Consider the following 24,718-nt stretch of genomic DNA (forward strand, 5'->3'; position numbering starts at 1 on the left):
TTGAAAATTCTGTTTCCAAAAATTTGCTCAGATTAGCTTAAAGACCAAGTGTTTTCGCAGCGCATGAATCCTTTAGCAGTTTCGCAGCGCAGCCTGTTTTAGTGATTTCGTAGCGTGCTACGAAATGGGGGATTTGTTCGAATCCATAGTAGCTGTCATGCAAAAATAGTTCTGGGGCGGATACATTTCACAGGTGGCATGTTCTCAAGAAGTCATCATCGATGCTTGTCATTAAGTTTGGTCAGTGTGAGTTTCTTAGAAAGGGTGCAATAATTGGTTCATTGATGGATGCATGACCAATGCCTATCATACAGCCATTTGGGCAACAATCTTTGTTCAATAGATATGTGGACAGCTATTACAATGATGCTAATGGATCTGTTGGTTCTTCATATCATACAAAGACACTTAAACTCATCCCAGCATGCAGAGGCATAATTTTGTACCTATGGAACCATCATGGACAAAGAATACTAACCTTAATCATATGCAAACACAGTTACTTGCTTGGATGTGCGCATGGCACCTTCCAGTGGACAGGTGCAAAAGTACACATTCAATACAGAGGACATAAATCAGATTACTATGAACTTTAAGTCATCTTTTCTTGCGGCTGCAGATGACAGTAGAGAAGTAAAGATTATTGACATTCGTCAACATTGCCTTTACAAAACACTCAGATCCATACACACAAATATTTGCAGCTCTGTGCAGTTTCATCCTTGGCGGCCATGGGAAGTTATATCTGGGGGATTAGATTCAAAAATTGTAGCATGGGAATTTTTAAGAGGAAGTCAACAAATGGTTATAGACGCTGCAGTTCCCACCACAGAAAATGCAGAAAATGCCTCGAGTACAAATCAAATTTGTAATCCTCCTTTTGTTCATGCTTTGGCGGTTCCAGAGGAAAATATGGATAAAAAAAACCAGGTTGTTGCTGCAGCAAGAGGTGATGGCATCATTGAAATTATTGATCTCAGATTTGAGTCATACGTGACAAGAGCAAAAAGTAAGCAGTCATCACGTGCTAGAAAAGGATTTCAGCCCAAATCATCGAAAAATACAAATGTAAATGAGAACGTTGCGAGTGGGGAAATTACAAAGGGAATGAACGTATTCAGAGCCTAGCAGATAAGAATGCCAGAGCCAATGGCAGTATGCGAAATTAAAGGAGATATCTCAACTCTCTCTTTTCAAAAAAGACTTGAAGTCAAAATTGTTGGGCCGGTGGAGATTTCTTTCCGCGGTGGGTGAAACTGATTATTGACAGGTGGCAAATTCAATGGAGTAGCATTTATGTTTGGGGCGCAAGTGTTTGATGAAGTGCCAGAGAGAGATGTAGTTCATTGTCTTCGTGGCTTAGCTCCACAAGAGTTCTTTTTTCACGCAAACGGGTGGCAGATAAGGTTTTGTCAATAGCATTAACAATGAGCGGACTCTATAAGGATATCCATAAACTGGTTCCAGATGAAGTTTGCAGGGCTTTAAAGAAGAAACGAAAATCTTTCTCTGGGCTGTAACAAGCTTAATGTATGGAGCTGGTTGATGTGTACAAGATTCGCCTCCCAAAGTTCACTGTTAAAGTTGTAGTTCAATATATGCGAAAGGTAATCCAGAGGAAGGCGCATTTTGATATCATGGATCTTGATGTTGTTAAGATAGCGACAAAGTTTTTTATTGCTGCATTGATTCTCGAGAATACTTTTACATCTGTGTTGGACATGGCTGGAGTTTTGTTACCTTTTCTTAAGTGGTTTATAGGAGGCACTGATTCCAAGGGTCTAAGGATTTTAAATTGTCTGGTTCGTTCTCCATGGAATACTATTGATCTTATAGATCAGGTCGAACAACCAATTTTATTCCTATCTGGCTCTCGGTATGAGATGGTTCCACCTTCACACATGCGCAGGCTATATGAAAAAGCTAAACGAAATCTAAGGTGCTTCTTTGTAGATTTCCCAACAGGTATGCATATGGATACTTGGTATGTTGGCGGGGATCGATATTGGCAAACAATACATCATTTCTTGGTGAAAGAACTTTCAAATCGTGACGGAAATAAAGAAGGCTCAAGATATGGCTGGGAAAATGAGTGGGGCAACCAGTGAAATATTGAAAAATTGGAAAAGCTTGTTGTATCATCTGGCTAAAGCATCAGGCTTTATGTACATTAATTTTTCTTGGATATCACTTTATGTTCTCGAGTTTATGTATTCTAAATGTATTCTTGTTACTTTCAATGGGAGACTGTCATTTCCAAGAAGATATGGGTAATTGAGTTTTCTGGGAAAGCACGCATTTGGAATTCTAAGAGTTCAGGCCAAAGCAAATCAGAAGCTCGAAAAGATTTATGTGCAGTTGGTCCATCTGTTGGAGGTTCATGTTACAGGGAATGTGATTCTGAATCTCAGCATAGCAAAGGTGAAACTGAAGAATGGCAACAACAACTATTCAATTTTGTGAGGAGTTTAGAGGAAGACTGTGTTTTTTAAATCACACAGCAGTTTCGTAGCGCGCTACGAAACTGCTGTAGGTGATGTTTTCAATACAGAATAAACAGTTTGACCGGGAATGTTAGAAGAGAGACACCTGTACATCAATACAGCCTACAGCTCATCTGGAGACATGGTGTTTGGTAGCAGCGTTCCATACTTTGAGTTATTAAAGATTTGGGAACATGCTGCTACATTTTCGGAGGATGGTAGGAGACAGGGACCTTAAAAATAGGTGTTTTGATCCTGATGATAAATGATCCATCAGCGCTTATAGGTATCCAAAGTCAGCGTTCTTTGCATCTGTAGCTCAATCATCTTGAGCCTAACCAACAAAAGACAGCTGTCAAAGATCAAGAAAGGAATCAGGCATACGAGGAGATGAAGTTAGAGTTTTAGTGTGATTAGGACTCTTTGTAATTACAGCTCAATACTTTATGTATTTAATGAGTTTGTTTAAAAATAGATAAAGGTAGTTAATGATAGGTCATCGAGCTCCCCTCATGCTTGAGGAGGAGACTCGAAGTAGTTAAGTAGGTTTTCCTATATATAGTGAAAACTCTGATGTAAGTAGGGTTGGAGATTTATGAAAAAAACAGAGTTTTTATATTGGCTAATGTAAAAGACTTTTGACAGTAATAGAAAGATTACTTTTTCTTCCCAAGATTCATCTTGTGTTCAAAAGCTCAGAATATATGTGGTTTGTCTTTATCCTTTCTGTTTTACAGCTCAATAGACATGCAATCACTCTGAATTCACCTAGTGCTCAGACTTCCTGTGTATGTTTATGAGTTGAGGTTCTTTTTGAGAAATGTTCTGAGTGTTTAAACATTATATGCCTTGGCTTCCATGATTGAGTAGTTAATAGTTTACTGCAGAGGTGTTTGACTCCATGAGCCCAATGGAAGAAGTGTTATTTTGTTGTTCCAACCAGCTTATTTTCATGAACTGTTTGAAGAGTTAGCCATCTTTTCTTGTTATTAATTCATATCAAAAATCTGTGAGAGAGCCCTCTCTGACTAAGGAGGCTAAGCCTTAGTCTAAAGCCTGGTTTGAAATAGTTACATGAGATCTTGCTAAGTAGCAGCCCTTAGTACACGATTTTGTGATAACAGTTCCAATAATGAAGCCGAATATGAGGCATTGATTGCAGGCTTGAAAATCCTCAAAAATTTGAATGCAAAGAGAGTTTCAGTTTATGGCGACTCCGAATCAGTAATCAAACAAGTCAAGGGTGAATGCCAAGCCAAATATCCTCGAATGAGGGCTTACCGTAATGCGGTTTTAGATATTTTGAGGTTGTTTCCGGATCATACTTTGACATGTGTCCCTCGTGCACAAAATGTTATTGCAGATTCCCTTGCTACAACTGCAAGTAACTTAAAGATCCCAATGAATTCAAACAATAAGTTTGAAATTCATGTGAAGCATTGTCCAGTTGACCCTGATAATCTAAGATATTGGCAGGTGTTTCAAGATGACAAAGAGATTGAAGATTTTCTACAAAATGAAGGCAAATATAAAGACACTTCTATAGATGGCGAGCAAGATGATGGTGAACCTGAAATAGAGGTAAATCAGATGGAAGTCTTACAGCTGAAGGAAAATGTCATCCCTAAAGGCCTTATACCTTTAGATGAATTATTTGATCAAGATGACGTAGCCCGCAAACCAAGCTTAGTGCCAACCGAGAAAGGAGTTGAGGATGTGAATATCAGAACAACAGAAAATCCAAAGATGGTGAAGTTGTCAAAGGCATTACCTCCTCAAGTAAAAGCCAAATAAATTAGTTTACTGTTTTCATTTTCTGATGTATTTGCATGGGACTATATAGATTTGAAGGAGTACGATAAAAGTATAATTTAGCATATCATTCCAATCAAGCCAAACCAGAAGCCATTTTGCAGAAGTTGAGAAGGACAAATCCGAAGTTGCTGCCATCTGTTATGCTCCTATACCAATAGGTGTCATATATCATGATTGACTTGATGAGCTATGTAATATGTTCGTACCTTTAATTGTTCCAAAGGTTTTCCATATTTGCAAAAAATACAAAAATTTAAAAAATGTAAAGAGGGTATATCCTAAAAGAAAAATCAAAGGGTAAAAAGAATAAAATACGGTCAAAAAATCAAAGAAAATGAACCCCAACAAAAAGAAAGACCAAGGAAAGTGTGCAAGTCTAAATGCCACTACCTTTTTACTATTGTAGAATAAACAATTGTGTGCAACTTGTCACTTATGCCACAATTTATGAATAGTCAAACAGTTAAAACTTGGCTAGTCCATATTTCAATTTCATGTTGTAGAAATAGAGAATAAAGATCTGACCAAACAGTGTAATCTTGGCAGATAAGTAGATAGGTAGAGTGAAAAAGGAGCTCAACAGTTTAATCTGAGCCCTTGGATGTAATAAGAGTAGACTTAGACAGGCATTTCTATGTAAAAGAAAAGAAAGTTTGATAAGGGTTTGCCAGTCTAAGTGCACCCAAATAAAGAAGTAAAAATGTTAGGTTAAAGTAGGTAGGGTAGGTAGATGATGGTTGCAGAATTATATGTGATGAATGATGACTCTAAATGTGTTAATATTTTACTTTCATCACAAGGCCAAGGCATGCATTATATTGAAAACATCTCAAGCAAAGTAAAGTCAGAATAATTAACTCCCCTACTCATTTTCCCTAAATTTTCACTAATTTCCCCTAAGTGCTAAGGTATTTGCTAAATTAGAGGGGCTCAGAGCATTTCTATGACTTCTGGAGGGACTAGACCCTCGACCCAATAATTTATAAGTCCTAAGTACTTAAAACAATTCATAAATCATTCATTCACATTCATAAGTATTTTCCTAAGTAAAATTCTATTTTACTTAGGAAAATTACAATATTTCTCATAAAAACCCTTTTTCACTTTAAAGCCTAAGTCTAAATACACACACCAAATGTTTTTACACTTAGTGCTTTCATTCATTATGACATATTAACTATTAACTTGTATTAATTTATAAATCCCTTATAAATTTTACCCTCTCCCGTATTATTATAACTATATAAAAAACCCCGAATTTCTATATATCTCGCCCCTTGGTTAGTTATAACCATAATACATACTAAATCAGGATTAATTAGTTAATCAGTAACTAATTAACAACCCTTAATCCCCCACCGCATTAATAAGGGATTAATTAACCCTCACGGTTAATTAACAGCCCCGTCTAATCCTATCAACCCCAATATAATTAATTAACACTTAAATGTATCGGGCCCGCCTCCATTATATCCCCGTCACTTCAGAGCCCCAACAATCGTCCGATCTAGTCCCCGAGATCTAACGGCTATTATGAATATCGCACGACCCTTCGTGACCACGCGTTAGCATGCGATCATGAAGCGGTTTTTGCACAGTGCCTCCGCCACGCGTCGAATGCTCTATGGAATCGCTGGCTTGAGGCTAAATACCGCCCTTCCCCATAAGCGGTGTGATATAAAACTGCTTACCACTTTCCCACAAACGAAAAAACATCATGTCATCTGCCACCAACGCCGCCCAGAGCCCTCCAGCCACATCCAGTACCTAAATTTCATTGCTCATCCCCCAAAAACAGGTATTTATCAAATTCCCGACAAAAACCCTGCAAATAATTGTTTTCCACTGTAAATTGACGAAAAAGGCCCAAATTCATTATAATTCAATTATTATTTTCATCATTTAAGTCCCCTATAGCCTCTGTGTTGCCCATTTCACCAAGAAAACCATAGTTTCCTTCTGAATCCACAAGAACTAGAAATGGAAACCCCGATGGCTTTGAATGTTGCACCCATTAATGCGCCTCATCGAGATTGAGATTATCCGCCTTTGGTAGATAAGGACTTCCAAATAAAATACCTAATCACTGATAAAAATAACCTCAAAGTCTTTTGCCAAAGTAGAGATGACTACTTGAATGGCTTTGATGCCATAGGACTGTGGGAATCCAATCTTCCCTTATACTTTCTCCCCTCAGTCCATGTTTTCCCTGATATAATTCATCAATGCCACGCCAATTATGACCCGAACCGCAGAGTAGTTATGTCTCCCAGCCAAATAGTCCTCTTCCCAATAATTGTTGAATCAATCAATGAGATGTTACAATTTCACACCAATCAAGCTCTCACTCCCATTTCCATTGGAGATTTACTTGAGAAATAAACTAAGTTATCCCAATATGAACTTAATAGCCTTTGTTAGACTTTCATACTACAGAAACATCAGCCTAAAGACCCACCTCCTTATATGCAAACCTTCCTCACAGATATGGGTAGACTCATAGTTGATATGATATCTGCAATTATGGGATTCAACACTAATGAGCATGTTGATGAGTTAACCCTAGTGTTGTTGTCAATATTTACTCCTGGACAGCCCGTGCTGTCAAGTATGATTATGCCTCTTTTATTGTTGATAAAAGTCATGAACAGTTCATGAGATTGGAGAATGAAAGGGTTTTCAAATACACCACCTTCATATATCATCTCATGCTTTATTATCAGTCAGATAATTTCCCATCCCTTGTCATGAAACTTGATACCAAGGGCAATCCAAGGTCTGTTATCTTTTGGACTTTCATTTTCCATGAATCCTTTGATTCCCCTTACTCATATAATGAGTTCATTGATCAGTTTTTTCATCCAGCAACCACCTTATTGACATGATTTCCCCTCCCAGGATCAATGGTGACATTAAGAGGATCCTTTAGCTCTCCAAGCAGTACAGAGTGGGTGACTGGTATTTATACCAAAACTATATAGAAATCAGGATGTATGGGTGTGAACTTTCCCCTTTCAAGTTACCAAAGTATGTTCCAATGACACTGTTTGCATTGGAATACTATAAGCAGATGATAAACTCAGATTTGGTCCATTTTAACAAAGCCAAAAAGAAAGCACAACTCAGAATCAAACATCAATTAGGCCCTTTCATCTGCAACACTAGAGAAGTAGGGAAAGAAGCAAAGAGAATTCTAGAAGATTACCTTAAATTACACAAAAGTTTTGGTTGGGTTCCATATGACCCTCATAGCTTTATCTGTGATAGAAGGATGAAGAATAGGTTGTCACCATATTTGCACCACAGAATCCCAGAGATTGAACAATTTGCCAACATGGATGAATGGAGGGAAGGGACCTTAGTAGAAACTGATAGTGAGCAGGTCAACATAGAAAATGTAATGAAAGATCTTGAAAAGACTCTTGACCTAGATTCTTTTGGACAGGTACATTTTGAGACTTCTCAGAAGTCAGCATCAGGGATAAGTGCCTCAACAGCTGGGACCTCTCAAAAGCACTAACAGTAGATCGATACACCACTTACAGGGACTTCCAAAGGTAAGGAAACAGAGACAAGCTCTCAGGCTATAGAACAGTCAATAATGTCTAAACAGCCTGAAACTTCTAAGGAGTAGATTCAAAAACAACCTCAACAAACTCAAGTCAATATGGGAGAACCCCCAATCTTGCAGACTCCTCTAAATGAGGAAAAGAACAAAAAGAGAGATAGGGAAGTAGCTACCCCTACTAGTGGACCCACAAAACAGCCTGGTGCTAAAAGGCATAGGCTAATTCCTCTTTCGGAAGAGGAGTTTTTTGAAGAGACTACTGATAGTCAAAGAAAAGAAGGTGTAGATAGTCATCAAACTTTCCCAGTAGGTGGGACACTTTATAGCTGACAGAGACAGGAGCTGGAGAGACAAAAAAGTGTTGAAGTATCATCTTTTAGGCCCCTAGGAAAAGATAATCCAAATATCAAAAAGAAGTTTAAAGAAATAAAAGCTAGAAATGCGCCATTAATGATTTAGGTCTACAGTCAGTATTTGAAAATGGCTCCCACTAATCATAATAGGTTGATGCCAGCCTATGACATCAAAGAAGGTAAATAAGGATCACACAGGTAAAGATTATTAGAGTAGGTCAAAGAGTATCAGTAAGAAGATGAAAAGCAGAGCAGCTAGCAAAAAATTACAAAGAAGACAACAAGATGCCCAAGCATAGGGCCTGCCTCCAGCACATTCACAAGAATAGGGACAACAAGCCATCGGTTTGCCTCTATCTTCTATCTACGAGACCATCTGTCTCTATTTTCATGTAACATATAGTTAGTCATCCTAGAATATATCTCTCTTTATTATGAGGTATTTTATTGTAAATTTTTTTGTATAAATACTCCCTCATTCGGATTATTGAGGTGGATTCTTAGACATTGCTGTAAAACTGATTACTTTGGAATAAAGTGATGTTGGACAAATCTTGCATGGCTGGCTGGATGAAGAATTAATACAAAGGACTTTTCACAGGATTCATGTGTCAAACACTGGACAAATAAGTATCTTATATCTCATGTGTTATTGTTTTCTTGTTTATTATATCAATTGTGTTTCATATTTGAATATTAAAATGAAAAAGAATAATTCAGAAAGTGCTTAAGTGAAATTCGTCTTCAATCATTTTTATTCTAAATGTTTTCTTCTAAACTAGCATAAGCAGTGAATTCTTAATTGCTCCTGTTTCCTAGTTTACTCATTTTGATCATTTAGTAAAGAATTCTTGATTGCTCTTTATTGGTGATCATCCAAGTTCCCTCCTCTTAAAACATGTTGAAGGATTCTTAATTTCCCTTCATCCCTTTTAATTCCATCGATCTTTTCAAGTCTCTATTTGATCCCTGTTTAGCTATCTTGCCCTGTGAAGCCATCCTTCGTTGAAAAACTAAATCCAGTTGAGCTATCTTCTTTTGACTCCATTAGCCCAATGGCCTAAAATATTCAGTCCTACCCCTATGTTATTGAATTTCACCACCAAACACAATCAAAACTCCCAGCCTGTCATAACTAGCCTAATATCTATCAAAACAAATCTAAACCTTAAAGAGAGAGCCCTCTCTGGATACAGATTGGCTAAATTCTGTACCTAAAAGTTGGTTTGCCTTTACCTCGGACCCCTTTCCCTCTTCTTACAACTTCTGGGAAAATATGAGTGATAACATAGTGGCGAATCCACTGGGGAACGAAATTTTTGTTTGTTTGTGATTATTGTTTGCTTTATAAACTACAAATGGAGCCTGAAGTTAGCCAGGTAGCCTTTGAACTGCTCTTTCTTTGCAAGTGCATACTAGATGAATGTTGCTTCAGTCAATCTCCGGTTTAGTTTATGAACTAAAAATTTGGTTTCCAAACATTTGACCAGTTCCTCATGTCAAATAAATCTTTAAGAAAATCTAAATCCCATATCTAAACCTCTTAAAGAAGGTATAGAAGTTGTTTGTTAATACCAATTAAGAAAAACCAAAAATACAACCTAAAAATCTGGCTTCAGAAAGGACTCGTTACACCAGAGCTAATCCTGATCCCAAACCACCACAAGTGTTTGAGAATCCTAATCCGATCCCCAGAATTCTTAGGAGACAGGAAAGCCAAGAAAGTTATGCTAGTTCTAAGCCCACCTTCAGATCAACATCCTATCCTATTAGGTGGATTTATCTTGAAGACGAACCCTTTGATGAACATTTAAAAACCTCTCTATTTAGGACATCTTCTGATTCTGAATTAATTGACCTAATCCCAGACCCATTGTTCATTGAAGAATTACAGCTTGAAGCTATCAATTCATCAATTAATAGACATTTGCAGAACTCAATACAATCCGATCTTACCTCTGAAGGAACACCCAATCTCTCTTTAATCACTACTGCCTCCGCAAGTTCATCACCATTTCCTCATACATTTCAACCTCAAACCACCCCTTCTACCCCTCCATCTACCACTCAGACTCCTATCGCTATCCCAACCCCAACTGTTGTTTCATCACTACTTGATGCAATGGCAAATAGATATGCTCCCTTGGTATTACCAGCCAATTTAGGTGCCATGCCCCAAGACTACCAAAGTAAAATCACTCCATTTGATGGTACTGGTACCTACACTGCCCAACAACATACCAAAAAGATGATTGATTACTTTGAAATATATGAAATAGATGTTGATGATGTACGAATGAGAATATTTGTTCAGAGTCTAACTGGGGAAGTCAGAACCTGGTTTAGAGCCCTACCTGCAAACAATATAGATAGCCTATAAACTCTCTATAGACAATTCTTAAACCGATGGGAGAAAATGAAAGATCCTCTCCAAATCTTATCAGAATATGAAAACCTAAAGAGAGGAACACAAGAAACTGTTCAGGATTACTGCACTAGGTTCGACAATGTCTATAATGCCATCACTCAAAACCTCAGACCTCCTCCCGATTTAGCTTTAATTTAATTCCCTGATGGATTTGACTCTGATATGGCCTACCAGCTTAGAGAAAGAGCTCCTCGCATTTTGGAAGATATGCAAAGCATAGCTGTCTGTGTTGAAGCCAACCGGATATCTAAAAGAGCCAAGGTTAGAAGTGAAAGGAGAATACCATTGAAAGAAGAGTCCTCATCCTTTGAATAGAAATTAGATGCTATAATTAAAGGGATGGATAGGCTAGGTGATAGGGTGGAAACAATTGAAAGGAAAGCCCCTTGGTATGGTCAACCAACCAATATAGGTAGAAATCCCAATTTCAGAAAAAATAAAAATTAGAACATTAGGAAGACTGGTCCAAACCAAAACATTAGGCCCCATTCCAAGAGAATTATGCAGAAGCCTCAAACTCTGATGAACCGGTAGAAGACACTCAAATAAATTTAATGGGACTCAATACTGAACAACACGCTTTCTTGACCCAGGAGGATCAAGAGGCTCATATTCTCAAACAATTTCAAACTCAGTCAGGTGAATCATTTGACTTTAGGGAGGGATATGACATAGCCATCTATGAAGTGCATAAGCAGTGTAACCTGAGGAGTAGAAGAATTGATGTTCCTGAAGCCAACAAATAGAAAACTGCAAAACAACCCATGAAAGGTAAGCCGATCACTACACCTATACATATTCTGTCTAGATTAGACCCTAATCCTTCTAATCCAATAATTGAAGATGTCTCTGACAATCAACCTAATAACAGACAACCCTCCACACCTCCTCCTCCCAAAGGAAATGTGGAAGAACCTCTAGAAGTTGATTTAGAAGCGACTTCAACTCATAACCCCACTCCTGAGAAGGTGAAAAATACAGAAAATATAGAAAACAAAAATAATCCCACTGTTCGAAACACAAAAGCTCAGATAGAAAAAACTTTCAACCTGGAGACTGAAGTAGGCAAGCTAAAGATTGCTGTTCCATTATCCAAATTAGCCAAACATGATGTCTACTAAAGTAAAATCAATAGATCACTTAAAATCACTGGAAATGAAGACTCAGTTAATGTTTTTGATGGCCAACCAAAATTGATCTTTGGCCCCGAAGTAAATGGAAAACCCTTAGAAGGAGGAATTCCTCCTTTCTATGTAAGTTTAAATATACATGACAAAATTCTTCACAATGCCATGTTTGATTCTGGGGCATCTCACAACCTAATGCCCATGTCTGTAATCGAAAAAATAGACTTAGGTATCACCAGGCCATACAAAGACCTCTTTTCTTTTGATTCTAGTCAGGTGAAATGTTTAGGATTGATAAAAGACTTGTGTGTCTCATTGGTTTAGTACCCTGCAAAGACAATCTTAATGGATATAGTGGTAGCAGATATTCCACCAAAATATGGCTTGTTATTGTCTAGATCCTGGGGTGCAAAACTTCAGGGATCTCTTCAATTAGACATGTCCTATGATACTATCTCAGTTTTCGGCCAACCTAAGAAGCTATACAGAGAAAATTTAATGAAATATGTAGTAAATAGTCAGGAAAAAACTACAAAATTTCCCCATCTACTCAATACACTCTGATATGGACTCATTTATTCTTTACAATGCTGAAACCAATCCTTCCAATGAATTAGAAGTTTTAGCAACAAAACCAAAAGAAATTAAAAAAGGAAAATCTAGTGTTCAGATTCAAGAAATCTCTGAAAATGATGAAATATTAGATACCCAAGGAAAACCAGATGAAAATGAAAAACCAGATCTCACAGTTAAACAAATTCCCACCACTCTTGATACCAACTATGAGCATGAAATTCTTTGGCATTTAGAATTTGATGGCTCAATCAATAAATTAGGAGCAGGAGCAGGAGTTTGGGTGTACAATCTAGAAAACGACCATGCTGAAGGCCATGCCTACAGGTTAAATTTTAAGTGCACCAATAATATGGCAGAGTATGAAGCTCTCTTGTTGGGTCTCAAACTTGTTAAAAGATTAGGAGCAATTAGAGTATCTGTCATAGGAGATTCCGAATTAATCATTCAACAGATCAAAGGGAAATATCTAACTAAGGATCCCAGATTAGGATACTATTGAGGAATAGTCATAGAGATTCTTAATACTTTTCTAGAAACTCAACTTGCTAAAATCCCTAGAAAATACAACCTGCAAGCCCACAGCCTAGCAATGTTTGCCAACACTTGCGAATTACCTTTCGAACCTAATCACCAGTTTACAACTGAGATTAGACATAGACCAACCATACATGATAATCTAAAGAACTGGCAGGTTTTTGATAGTGATGAGAAGATAAATAACTTTTTGACTTTAGATGAAGAGTTTTCTAACGGTCACATAGATGTAGATACAATTATTGAATTTAATCAAATAGATGAGGTAGAAACAAGAATTTTAGAAGAGAGTTCAATTCAAATGCTTCATCCCACAAATTTCACTAAAAAAGAAGTACAAGACCTTAAACAAATGGATCTTGATGAGATAGTTGAAGGAGAATCATAAGTCATTGATTTGAAAGACAATCATCTACCTAAAGGATTAACTCCTCTAGAAGACCTCTTTGATTCCCATGATATTCCAAAGAAACCAAAAATGGAACCATTAAAAGTAGACATTGAAGAATATAACTTAGGGACAAAAAAAAATCCAAAAACGATAAAACTATGCAAGTCTTTGCCTCCTGACCAAAAGTTAAAATATGTTGAACTCATGAGAAAATTCCAGGATGTTTTTGCCTGGAGTTATGAGGATTTGAAATCATATGATACCTCCATAATTCAGCATACCATACCTCTAAAAGAAAGTCAGAAGCCATTTAAGCAAAGACACAGAAGAATCAACCCTGTGTTATTACCATTGATTGAAAAAGAAATTAAACGTATGTATGAAGCAGGGATAATAGCCCCAATTAGATTTTTAGAGTGGGTGTCTAATCTAGTACCTACTAGAAAGAAAACTGGGGAAATTAGATTATGTGTTGATTTAAGAAGATGAAGATTTAGTTTCAAAATTTCTGAGGTTTTTTAATATATTTTAGTTAGATTTCTGTCCTTGAATTGCTGTAAAATTCCTTGTTCTGGTGGAGTTTCGGGAATATTTTCGTGGCTCTTGCTTAAACATGCAATTTGAAAGTTCAGCTGGATTTCGTTAATTAGTTTGCTGGGAAATGAAATTTGAGGGCTGGCCAGGGTTTAATAATATTTATGCTGTTGAAATGCTCTGAACAAAGGCTTTCTTTAGCGACTTCTGTAGGAGCATGGGTTGGATTAGAGCTAGGTTTGCCAAATCTTACGTTAATGGCCAAGTTTCTTGTTCGGATGTGTGAATAGCATTTGGCTGATAATTATGTTTTTTGAGAGATTTTATTCGAGCCATACGTTGTAAAATATATATGAGATCTCTGCTCTCTGACCGCAGGAAACTTTGCAACCTAGATCAAGTGGCTTTTATCGTTTATATTGGCCTTGCTTTTCTCGTCTTAGCATCGGTTTGTGCGGCTAATGACGGCTTAGCAAGAATTGAATTGAAGAAAAAGGGATTGGATCAAAATACTTTACAGGCTGCAAGGATTGTTGCAAGGGAAGGGGGGCTTTCTAATGAAGCTAATAGAAGGTATGGTCTGAGAGGGGATTTGGGCTACTCCGAATCTGCAAAAGGAGAATATGTTCCTCTGAAGAATTACTTGGATGCTCAGTATTATGGGGAAATTGGTCTTGGTACTCCTCCTTAGAAGTTCACTGTAATTTTCGACACAGGAAGCTCTAATCTTTGGGTGCCTTTATCGAAATGTTACTTGTCGGTATGACTCTTATTTTAAGATTTTATTTATTTGAAATCACGACTCTTATTTTTTAAGATTTTATTTATTTGAAATCACCGTTATCTATTGACGTTTCAATAGCGTTTAGTTTGTGCATCAGTAATCAATAACATCATTATGACCCCTGTGAGATTGAGATTAAGAAATGCTATCTCCTAATTTAGGATGGATTATTAATGTGGAATGAAATCCCACCACTATGGTAAGTAGTAAGATAGCTTTCAAGATCAGATAAGCAACAACTACAAGTCCATAATGGTCCAGAATTCCTGTTAGTCTCTTAGACAGAGTGTCATAAATATCATTCCATCTATTTACTTGAATTCAATTTGCGTGTCTTGTAAGCAAACAGAGATTTCAATCTCTTGTGTGCCTTCAAAATATAACAAACGATATGTCTGTACTCCTGAATTCAGTGTGTGTATGGATGTGACTGTTCGAGATACTTCTTAATTACTCTCGGATTAGGTGAACTGGTTATCCTTCTTTCCTGATTTGTTGGTTTGCAAAGAAATGGGATTTCCTTTGCTCACTTCTTCTTTATATGTTTGCCGAGGATTTAATGGTGAGTGGGTTGCATGTTTGGGTTGTGTGCTTCTGCTATTACAGGGCTGATATGTTGGTTAACGATAACATGATTGTATAGAACAATTTTTTATTTTAAGGGATTGATGGAAAGCTTTCAATTGTTCTTGCTTATTTTGTGCAGATTGCTTGCTATTTTCATTCAAAGTACAAGGCAAGCCAATCAAGCTCCTATAGTGTCAATGGTAACATGCTTATTTACCTTTTATATTTGCTAATGACTTGCCTATCGTTCTTTTAATAAGGGGGATTGTTTGTTTTTATCAACAAATAGATTAGCTTATTTTCATTGTATATCAAAGGTTGTTTGCATGTCTACAATGAATAATTGGTGAAGAGGGTACGTACCATGTAATTGAGTTTTGAAACCTAAAAGATATCATCTTCAGATATTTGATGAGTAAAAGTACAGGAAAATTCAAAATTAACAATATATATATATATATATATATATATAAAATGGAAGTAAAAGAGAGTTTGATGGCCAACATTCAATTTATAAATTCAAAATTAATCAATTCAATATCAATAATGGTCATGGCTATAAGTTGGTTATGTTTGGTTTGCATCGTAGTGAGTCATAGGGAAGAGGCTGCCATGAATCTCCTGGAGCAGAGTGGAGACGTTGTCTGTTGCAACAGTTTGGTTTGAAGGAATACTGTCTAACCCCTGCTTTGTCTCTCAAATCTGCATATATAGAAGGTCACTTGAAGAGAATCAATTTGCTCTTACCATTAGTGGATGAAAGCACAGAAAATATGCTAAATTCTATCATCCTTTGCATACTTTCAACTCAGTTTGTTGCTGTTTTAGTAGGACCACTTTTGTGGTTTCATTACGCCGTAAGGCGTTTCCCTCTGAAATCAACTCCCCTCCTTGCTTACGTGTCATTTTGTGCACCATACGATTAGATGTTAGATTATTACACAAATTTCAAGCGTTAGATCAATGGCAAGGGGAAGAGACACGGGCATAATGGAGTGGTCACTGTGATTTGAATTCATGGTTATTGCCAATCGCAAAACCTGCGCATACCTCCGCAATGCCCTTGATGCCCTTCGTTCCCGCGGAGTTTCGACCTTTAAACTGCAGACCACCTTTGGTGGCCACCCTTCCCGTTTCCTGTACAGGCAGGAACAGACGAAGGTGAGCCAATCTTAGTTTCAGTCCCACCTTTTCCCTCCTTCCCAACTATTCTTCCAATGGCAGGAACAGTTGCAGTATTTGAACGCCCGCCCTCCTGCCGGGCAGATATCGGTGGAGGACGGCAGGAGATTGCTGAGATTCGTCCGGTTGGAGGATGCCAAAAAAAGAATACAGTGGATTCACGATGACCGCATTTCATAAGACGAGCTGCTGCGAGTTTGCATGGAGTCGCTGGAGGGGACTTCAGAGGAAGAAGCGAAAGGAATAGCGAAGCTTCTTGACGAATTAGGCCATGTTCTCGTATTGAAAAAGACTGTCTATTTTCGTCCTTACAAGGTATATCTAAATCAGAGCTTCTTTAGCATTTCCAGGGCTCACGATTCACTGATTTGGGATTTTTGGTTGTGGTTTCACTGATATTATTTTTTCTTTGGTGTGGTTTCAGATAACAAGAGATTTCGAGAAGATCATGCCTACGCCCCTTGCAACGAAGAGCGATCCTTACAAGGAAGAGCTGGAGAGACTGGAGAAAGAAAAGGAGGAGATTGCTCAGAAAGCTCAGAGTCATGCCATGACAGAATTACGGTTGGGGTTGGGGTTTTTTGGACTTTAGACAGCGGGTTTAATGAGGTTGAAATTCTGGGAAGTGTTGTGGGATGTGATGGATACCTCCGCAATGCCCTTGATGCCCTTCGTTTCCACGGAGTTTCGACCTTTAAACTGCAGACCACCTTTGGTGGCCACCCTTCCCGTTTCCTGTACAGGCAGGAACAGACGAAGGTGAGCCAATCTCAGTTTCAGTCCCACCTTTTCCCTCCTTCCCAACTATTCTTCCAATGGCAGGAACAGTTGCAGTATTTGAACGCCCGCCCTCCTGCTAGGCAGATATCGGCGGAGGACAGCAGGAGATTGCTGAGATTCGTCCGGTTGGAGGATGCCAAAAAAAGAATACAGTGGATTCACGACGACCACATTTCATATGACGAGCTGCTGCGAGTTTGCATGGAGTTGCTGGAGGGGACTTTAGAGGAAGAAGCGAAAGGAATAACGAAGCTACTTGATGAATCAGGCCATATTCTCGTATTGAAAAAGACTGTCTATTTTCGTCCTTACAAGGTATATCTAAATCAGAGCTTCTTTAGCATTTCCAGGGCTCAAGATTCACTGATTTGGGAATTTTGGTTGTGGTTTCACTGATATTCTTTTTTCTTTGGTGTGGTTTTAGATAGCAAGAGCTTTCGAGAAGATCATGCCTACACCCCTTACAACGAAGAGCAATTCTTACAAGGAAGAGCTAGAGAGACTGGAGAAAGAAAAGGAGGAGATTGATCAGAAAGCTCAGAGTCATGCCATGACAGAATTGCGGTTGGGGTTGGGGTTTTTTGGACTTCAGACAGTGGGTTTAATGAGATTGACATTCTGGGAAGTGTCATGGGATGTGATGGAGCCCATTTGCTTCTTTCTTACATCAATTTACTTCATGGCTGGATATATATTTTTCCTGAACACATCCAGAAATCCTTCATTCCAGAGCTTCTTCAGCATTCGCTTCGGTGCCACGCAGAGAAGACTGATGAAGAAAATGAATTTTGACATAGAACGCTTTAGAGAACTCCGGAGGTTATCCAGGCCTGGGTTGAAGCCCCCTTATTGTCGCAGGCGTCTCTGTAACTGTGATGATATCTAAGATCCCTAACTCTGTAATTTTTTTAGCATTTTCATGCTGACGATTTGTTTAGAATTATTTGGAAATGCTATGAAATGGATTGGTTCACCAGAATAATGGATATGGGTTACATTGTTACTGCTTGATTATTGAATGATTAGTTCTGCACTGTAAGACTGTTTGCGCTATTGAAAGACCAGACAACCTTTATGCTAGAATTGCTATCTTATTATTTGAACAGAAAGGAAGTTTTAAAATATATATATATATATATATATATATATATATATATATATATATATATATATATATATATATATAAAATGTAAAAAATTAAAAAACCTTAGTGATCTACTAAAATTTAGGGAAAAAATCTTCCCATAACATTACAGTGTCTCCCCATAACATTTCAGTGATAACAAAGCAGAAATCGTGCCAGCTTGGATGGTAATTAAAGATGGAACCACCAGAAGCAATTTTTTGGCAAAAATATGCAAAATCTTGGGCCCTAAAATTCTTCTCATAACATTACAGTGTCTCCCCATAACATTTTAGTGATAACAAAGCAGAACTCGTGCCAGCTTGGATGATAATTAAAGATGGAACCACCGGAAGCAGTTTTTTGGCAAAAATATGCAAAATCTTGGAGGAAGCTGGAAGAACAACAAAGTCTTTGAGGAAAATGGAAGAGCAACAAGTAGAAAATTTCAACAGTTTCCCAGAATGGAACAAAAGATTAGAAGAATTTAACAAAATGCCACATCTAAGAAAAATAAGATGGGACAAATTCTGGAATAACAACAAGAAAAATGAACCAAATGATACTAATGATAAGTACTACAAAAGAAAGTATAAGAAAAAATGAGGCGAAAGAAAAGGTGTGGACATAGTTATCTCCCCCTAAAAATATGGATGATCCGAGGACAATGGGCCCTGTGACTGAAGCATCTGAATCAAATAATCGGTCAATAGGTGATAAGTGAATGGTGTTATTTCATAGTATTGCATGGTATATTAGTTGCTGGTTGAAGACTGGTTGGCATATCAGCTCATAAATTAGAAATGCAATATTATTTAGTTCTGGGTTATTTGCATTGGTGAAAGGTGCTTCTTGTCATTGTATGGTATATATCAGAATTGTATCTTTGGCTGAAATCTAATATTAAGGTTGTTTTCAGAGATTAGGCTTTCACCTTAGGCTTTCAGAGATTAGGCCTTCACCTGTGTAAGGGGCATTTAGGGACATGAAAAGAACTAAAAGAATTTTTCTCTGCTGTTTTAATTTTCAGTTGCAGATATGCCATCTCTTCATGGATTTTGTGATTGATGGTATCAGGTTATAGATAGTTTGTGTGCTATGGTGGGTATATTTTTTCACAGTGGCATTCTCCTCTGTAGATTGTTGGATGAATTTGCTATTGCATATGTTACGGATTGAATCTTCTTGTTTGGGCTGTTGGACGAGTTTTTAATATTTATTTGATGTGTAATGAGTTTTGAACCCTAACACCCAACTTAATATAATACAGTAACCTATTTTAGCATGGCTCCCAACTCAGCATTAACACAATACAGTAATTCATTTTAACATGGATCCCCAACTCTGTATTAATAGGGGTAACGTCGGGTTCCAAGTTTGCATCAACATATACTAACTATTGCAGCCTATAGATGCACCATAAAACAAGTTACAACAAATATAAAGAAGAAGAGTGTTTTGCCTTCACACAGCTGCTGTGTAAACATCCAACCAAAAAACCATGCCAAGCCCCAGACATCCATACAAGTTGAAACAAAATAGGGATTTTTGATAACACAGTAAAGCTCAAGGAAAAAAATACTACCATATATTTCTAGATTTTCAGTTAATACATGGTAATATAAAATTCAGGCTTCAACAAATAATTTGGGCCTTGGATCTTCAGACAATACACTCTAAGCTTATTTATCCAACTTCGTTTTTTTCTTGAATCAGGTGGCAGTAACACTAAGCTACATTGAGTTAACAACAACAAAATTTTAAATTGAGTAACACACATTCCAAGTTAGCCCAAGGCCTTGTGCAACAATTATCCCCGAATTACCCCTTTCTAACAAGAGGCAAACAAATAATCATGTTTATCAGGGATAGCAAATGCAGGAAATACATCAACTAAAACATGCAAGATGAATATACTGAATGTTAGATTTTTTGTTAATTTTCACATATCCTCTGGACCTGCATCTCCTAGAAAGCAAGATTTTGTCTTACTGTCTATGTAAGGACAGCTGAATAGTACTTTAGGAAGGTTAACTGACCCTTGCTTTATGAATAGCCCTTTAGGAAGAAAAAATCATTTTAGCCTTTATCTATAGAGAAGTATTGAATACATTTAATTAAATAATAAAAAAATATATAGTGAGGCAAAAAAAACTGTCACAAAAAAAGACAGACAGAGGAGAATGCAACAGAGAAGACAGCATGATAATCAGGGAACAACTTGAATAAATAAATTGTAGTCACACTCTGTAAGTGTGGGAGAATTCCAGATAATGTAAGGTTGACTCATGCATTTTATTTCCAAAGCACTGCAATTCTCTATCGTATATTTTTCTCTCTAATATTTGTCCACTGTGAATACATCATTTTTCTGCTAAAATTAAAATATTTCAGTGGATGGTATGTCTTTTATTTGCTGTACATTCATGCCTTAATCAATAAATTTGATTCCAATTGCTGAGCACTCTAGTGTTTCGAACACAAGCTCAATATCTCTCTTTGATCACTGGAATTTTTTCCAATATTTGATACCAAAGCTAATGGTCTGTTCATAAGGAAGGCCAGACTTTAATTTTCAGGTTGGTTACCTATTTGAAAAAGAACAAGCAATACAACAAACACCCATGCAAATTAGAAGTGTCAAAGTACACCAAAACCATGGCTGTAGCTAGCTTGACTTTCTTCTTTGTCTAAAACAGATCTGGTTGTAAAATTTAACAGCATGGGATTTCATCTGGAAGCTGCAAATGGGAATTCCATTATTGAACAAGATCATTTAGCATTCTGGAAGAAGATGAAGTCAAACATACCATATGAACTGCTAGAATCAACAAATGGGAAACTAATAATCACAGGACTCTTACTTGTAGCATTTTGAGCATTAATGATCAAATGACTCACATCAGCAGTGCCAAAACACCAAAAGAAAAATGGGGCACATGTGTGTGAAAATAAAGCTATAACTGTGAGATTTGTCTGAGGGAACTTCACCAAATAAAGAGGAGGCTCCTAATATGTAGCCAAACACAACAATCAATTGAAATTCAAGATGTTTAACATTTATGAATATCAAGCTGTCATCCTAAGATATAGCTGAGGAAGTTTTCACAAATAAAGATGACAACATAAGATGTGGCTAACAACATCAATCACTTCAAAAAATTGTTAGAGATGCTAGCACCTGTTGAGGCACCAATTCAAAATGTACATGCAGTCATCACCTTGCTTGCATTACTAGCCTAATCTTATGACAATCTGGTCACTTCATTTGACATAGAACCCAGATCGCCATAATAATGCAAGAGAAGACATGAAAGAAATATTCAAGGTTGATAACAAAAAACACAGTTTTCTTTCAGCAAGTAGGAACAAGAAGTTCGAGAAAAAGGTTGTTGAGCTGACACGAAAATGAGATTCACTTGCAATTGTATTTTTTGTTGCTAAAATAGCAAGGTATAATTCATTTATTGCAGAAAGCAATGGAACCACACCAAAGGAGCATTGGAAAATGTTTTCAGTTGAAAAGGAGGATAAAGCAAATGTGGCAACATACTTCAGGTAGTCTGAGCCTACTTCTTACATCAATGCTCCACCGATTGGCGCCCTTGCATTTTTCCATGGTCATCCTTCCTAGCAAGCATGTGAAAATTAATGTGCACCAAATTCCTCTCACAGAATTGAATATATTTGTACTCAAAATCTCACCCCAATGAAAAGCCCAAATAAACCATGCACCTGGCAAAGTGCACAGGCGGGCACAGTGGATGCAGGAAGCTTGCAATGGTGGTGGTTTAGGATTATCTGATTTTCATGGCCTCTATGGCTAAGTGGGTAGTACACAATCAAGCACACTGGATGTAGGAGCTTGAGTTTGCAATTGTAATGGCGGTGGTTTATTGTATTTTTTTTTCAACTAAAAAAATTGTGTTTGGAGCAGTTTTCAGATATATATAATTTTGCTTGAGATTGGACCGCATTTGGAGCAATAATTTTCAGATATATATAATTTTGTTTGAGATTAGACCTCCCTACTTAATATTAACCATTAAACCACGTCCTAAAAAATATTGAAGATGTATGAATGGCTAAGTGGATCGTTATAAATCTGGTAACTGATTACGATGCAATGGGAAAACACCTTCAGTGTCGCTTGAACCTGCGCCCAAATGGAGACCTTGAATGTATATGTTTTGCAAGACGCTGGGAGCTGCCAATGCAGACAATTTATAGCAGCACGGGGTGGGATTCGTATGCATGGGCCTTCCGGGCACCTGCCAAAATGGTGGACGTCATTGTTCACAGAGTATAATTTACCTTACGCCTAGGGCACAACCTGCCGGGATTCAGCACCGCGAGCGGACCTGCGAGGTGAGAAAGCACCGTGAGCAGGAGAAACGAATGCTCGAGAGGACCTGTTCCGGTTGTGCGAATGGAGCAAATGAATGTTTGGTGTGAGGGATCGTTTGAAATTGCGCGGGTGTTGGTTGCCAAAATGGTGGATGTCATTGTTCACAGAGTATAATTTACCTTACGCCTGGGGCACAGCCTGCTGTGATTCAACACTGCGAGCGGACCTGCGAGGTGAGCAAGCACCGTGAGCGGGAGAAACGAATGCTCGAGAGGACCTGTTCCGATTGTGCGAATGGACCAAATGAGAAAGCACCGTGAGCGGGAGAAACGAATGCTCGAGACGACCTGTTCCGGTTGTGCAAATGGATCAAATGAATGTTTGGTGCGAGGGCTCGTTTGAAATTGCGCGGGTGTTGGTTGCCAGCGCAGCGGGTGCCAGCTCGGAGGTGGTGGGTCAAAGAAGCGTTAATTAGTGTCATATTTTATTGATGGCTTTACATAGTATTATATGTTATCCATTGCCTTACGGCGTTTTCTTTGCAACGTCTGGTGCAAATGCTAGTCTAGTACCTACTAGAAAGAAAACTGGGGAAATTAGATTATGTGTTGATTTAAGAAATGTTACTAAGGTTTCTCTAAAGGATAATTACCCTTTACCTAAAATGGATCATATTTTACAAAGGGTAGTGGGTTATTCTAGAATTTCACTTTTAGATGGGTTCTCAAGATATAACCAAATCCTGGTTCATCCTGATGACCAAGAGAAAACTGCTTTTACCCACCATGGGGCATTTTTGTGTACATCAAAATGCCATTTGGACTCAAAAATGCAGGAGCAACTTTCCAAAGAGCAATGGACATTGCATTTGCTAAAGAGATTCATGATTTTCTTGTTATATATATGGATGAATTAACTGTTTTTTCTAAATTAGATCAGTAGCATTTGGACTATCTCAGACAAATATTTATAAAATGCAGAAAATATGGTATCTCTTTAAATCCAAAGAAATCCTTGTTTTATCTAGAGGAAGGTAGACTTTTAGGTCATATTATTTCAAAGGATGGTATTCGAATTGACCTTGCCAGAATAGAAGCTATTTTACAGATGCCTCATCCAAGAAATATCATAGAACTTCAAGCTTTCTTAGGAAAGATAAATTTTTTGAGAAGATTCATATCTAACCTAGCTGAACTCATTAGATTACTTAATGATATGTTAAAAAAGGATTCAAGTATCAAATGGACAGTAGAATCCAAACAAGCATTTGAAGAAATCAAAATGGATTTAACTAGAACACTGGTCCCAACCAACCCTCAATTTGATAGAGACTTCATAATATTTTCATTTGCATAAGAACACACTATAGCAGCTGTTTTATTACAAAAAGATGAACAAGGATGTGAGAAACCCATAGCCTTTTTTAGTAAAGCACTCAGAGATGCATCATTAAAATTAAAAATCATGGAGAAACAAGCTTTTGCACTTGTAAAAGCCATTAAAGACTTCAAAGTCTATATATTATACTCTCATGTAATAGCTTATGTACCAAATGCAGTTGTCAAGGACATCCTGACTCAGATGGAATTGAGGGAAAAAGAGGTAAATGGATTGCTACCATCTTAGAATATGATATTGAAATAAAACCTACAAAACTGATAAAAGGACAAGGATTAGCCAAAATCATGGCAGAAACCAATTGTCAAGCCCTGGACATAAATGAACTGGATGACGAACAGGAGATGGCGACTCCACAAATCAGCTAGGCCTTTTTAGACTCACCTTGGTATGCTGATGTAATTTATCTGTTACTAAACCTGTAGGCTCCTCCAGGGTTATCTTGAACAAAGAAAAGGTTTTTAAAAATGAAAGCTTCCAAGTTTTGTATTTTAGATAATTCTATCTTTTGGAAAAATCATGAAGGAATTTTATTGAAATGTTTGCTAAAAGATGAAGCTAACAAGGTTATCCAAGAATTTCATGCAGGACACTGTGGTGGACACCTTTATTGGAAATCAATTGTAGACAAGATTCTAAGGGCTAGATTCTATTGGCCAACCTTGTTCGCTGATGTGAATAAATTTGTCACTTCTTGTCATGCGGAAAGAGTCAATTTTGCGGACA

At 37.5% G+C, this 24,718-nt stretch overlaps 1 protein-coding gene across 1 annotated transcript; it reads left to right on the forward strand.

Annotated features, from left to right (window-relative positions):
- The first annotated feature begins 519 nt into the window (after positions 1-519).
- Positions 520-1,128, forward strand: LOC149267389 (uncharacterized). Its single transcript, XM_089411451.1, has one exon. It carries the CDS (start codon positions 520-522, stop codon positions 1,126-1,128), a length of 609 nt encoding a protein of 202 aa, XP_089267577.1.
- The last annotated feature ends 23,590 nt before the right edge of the window (positions 1,129-24,718 follow it).

Source organism: Pinus tabuliformis, chromosome 6 (genome assembly GCF_031772625.1).
Source record: "Pinus tabuliformis cultivar Carrire ecotype Pingquan chromosome 6, CPIR1, whole genome shotgun sequence".
NCBI lineage: Eukaryota > Viridiplantae > Streptophyta > Pinopsida > Pinales > Pinaceae > Pinus > Pinus tabuliformis.

What these genes read in the sequence shown, in the direction of transcription:
- LOC149267389 (XM_089411451.1), top strand. Translation starts at nt 520, where the DNA reads ATGGCACCTTCCAGTGGACAGGTGCAAAAGTACACATTCAATACAGAG.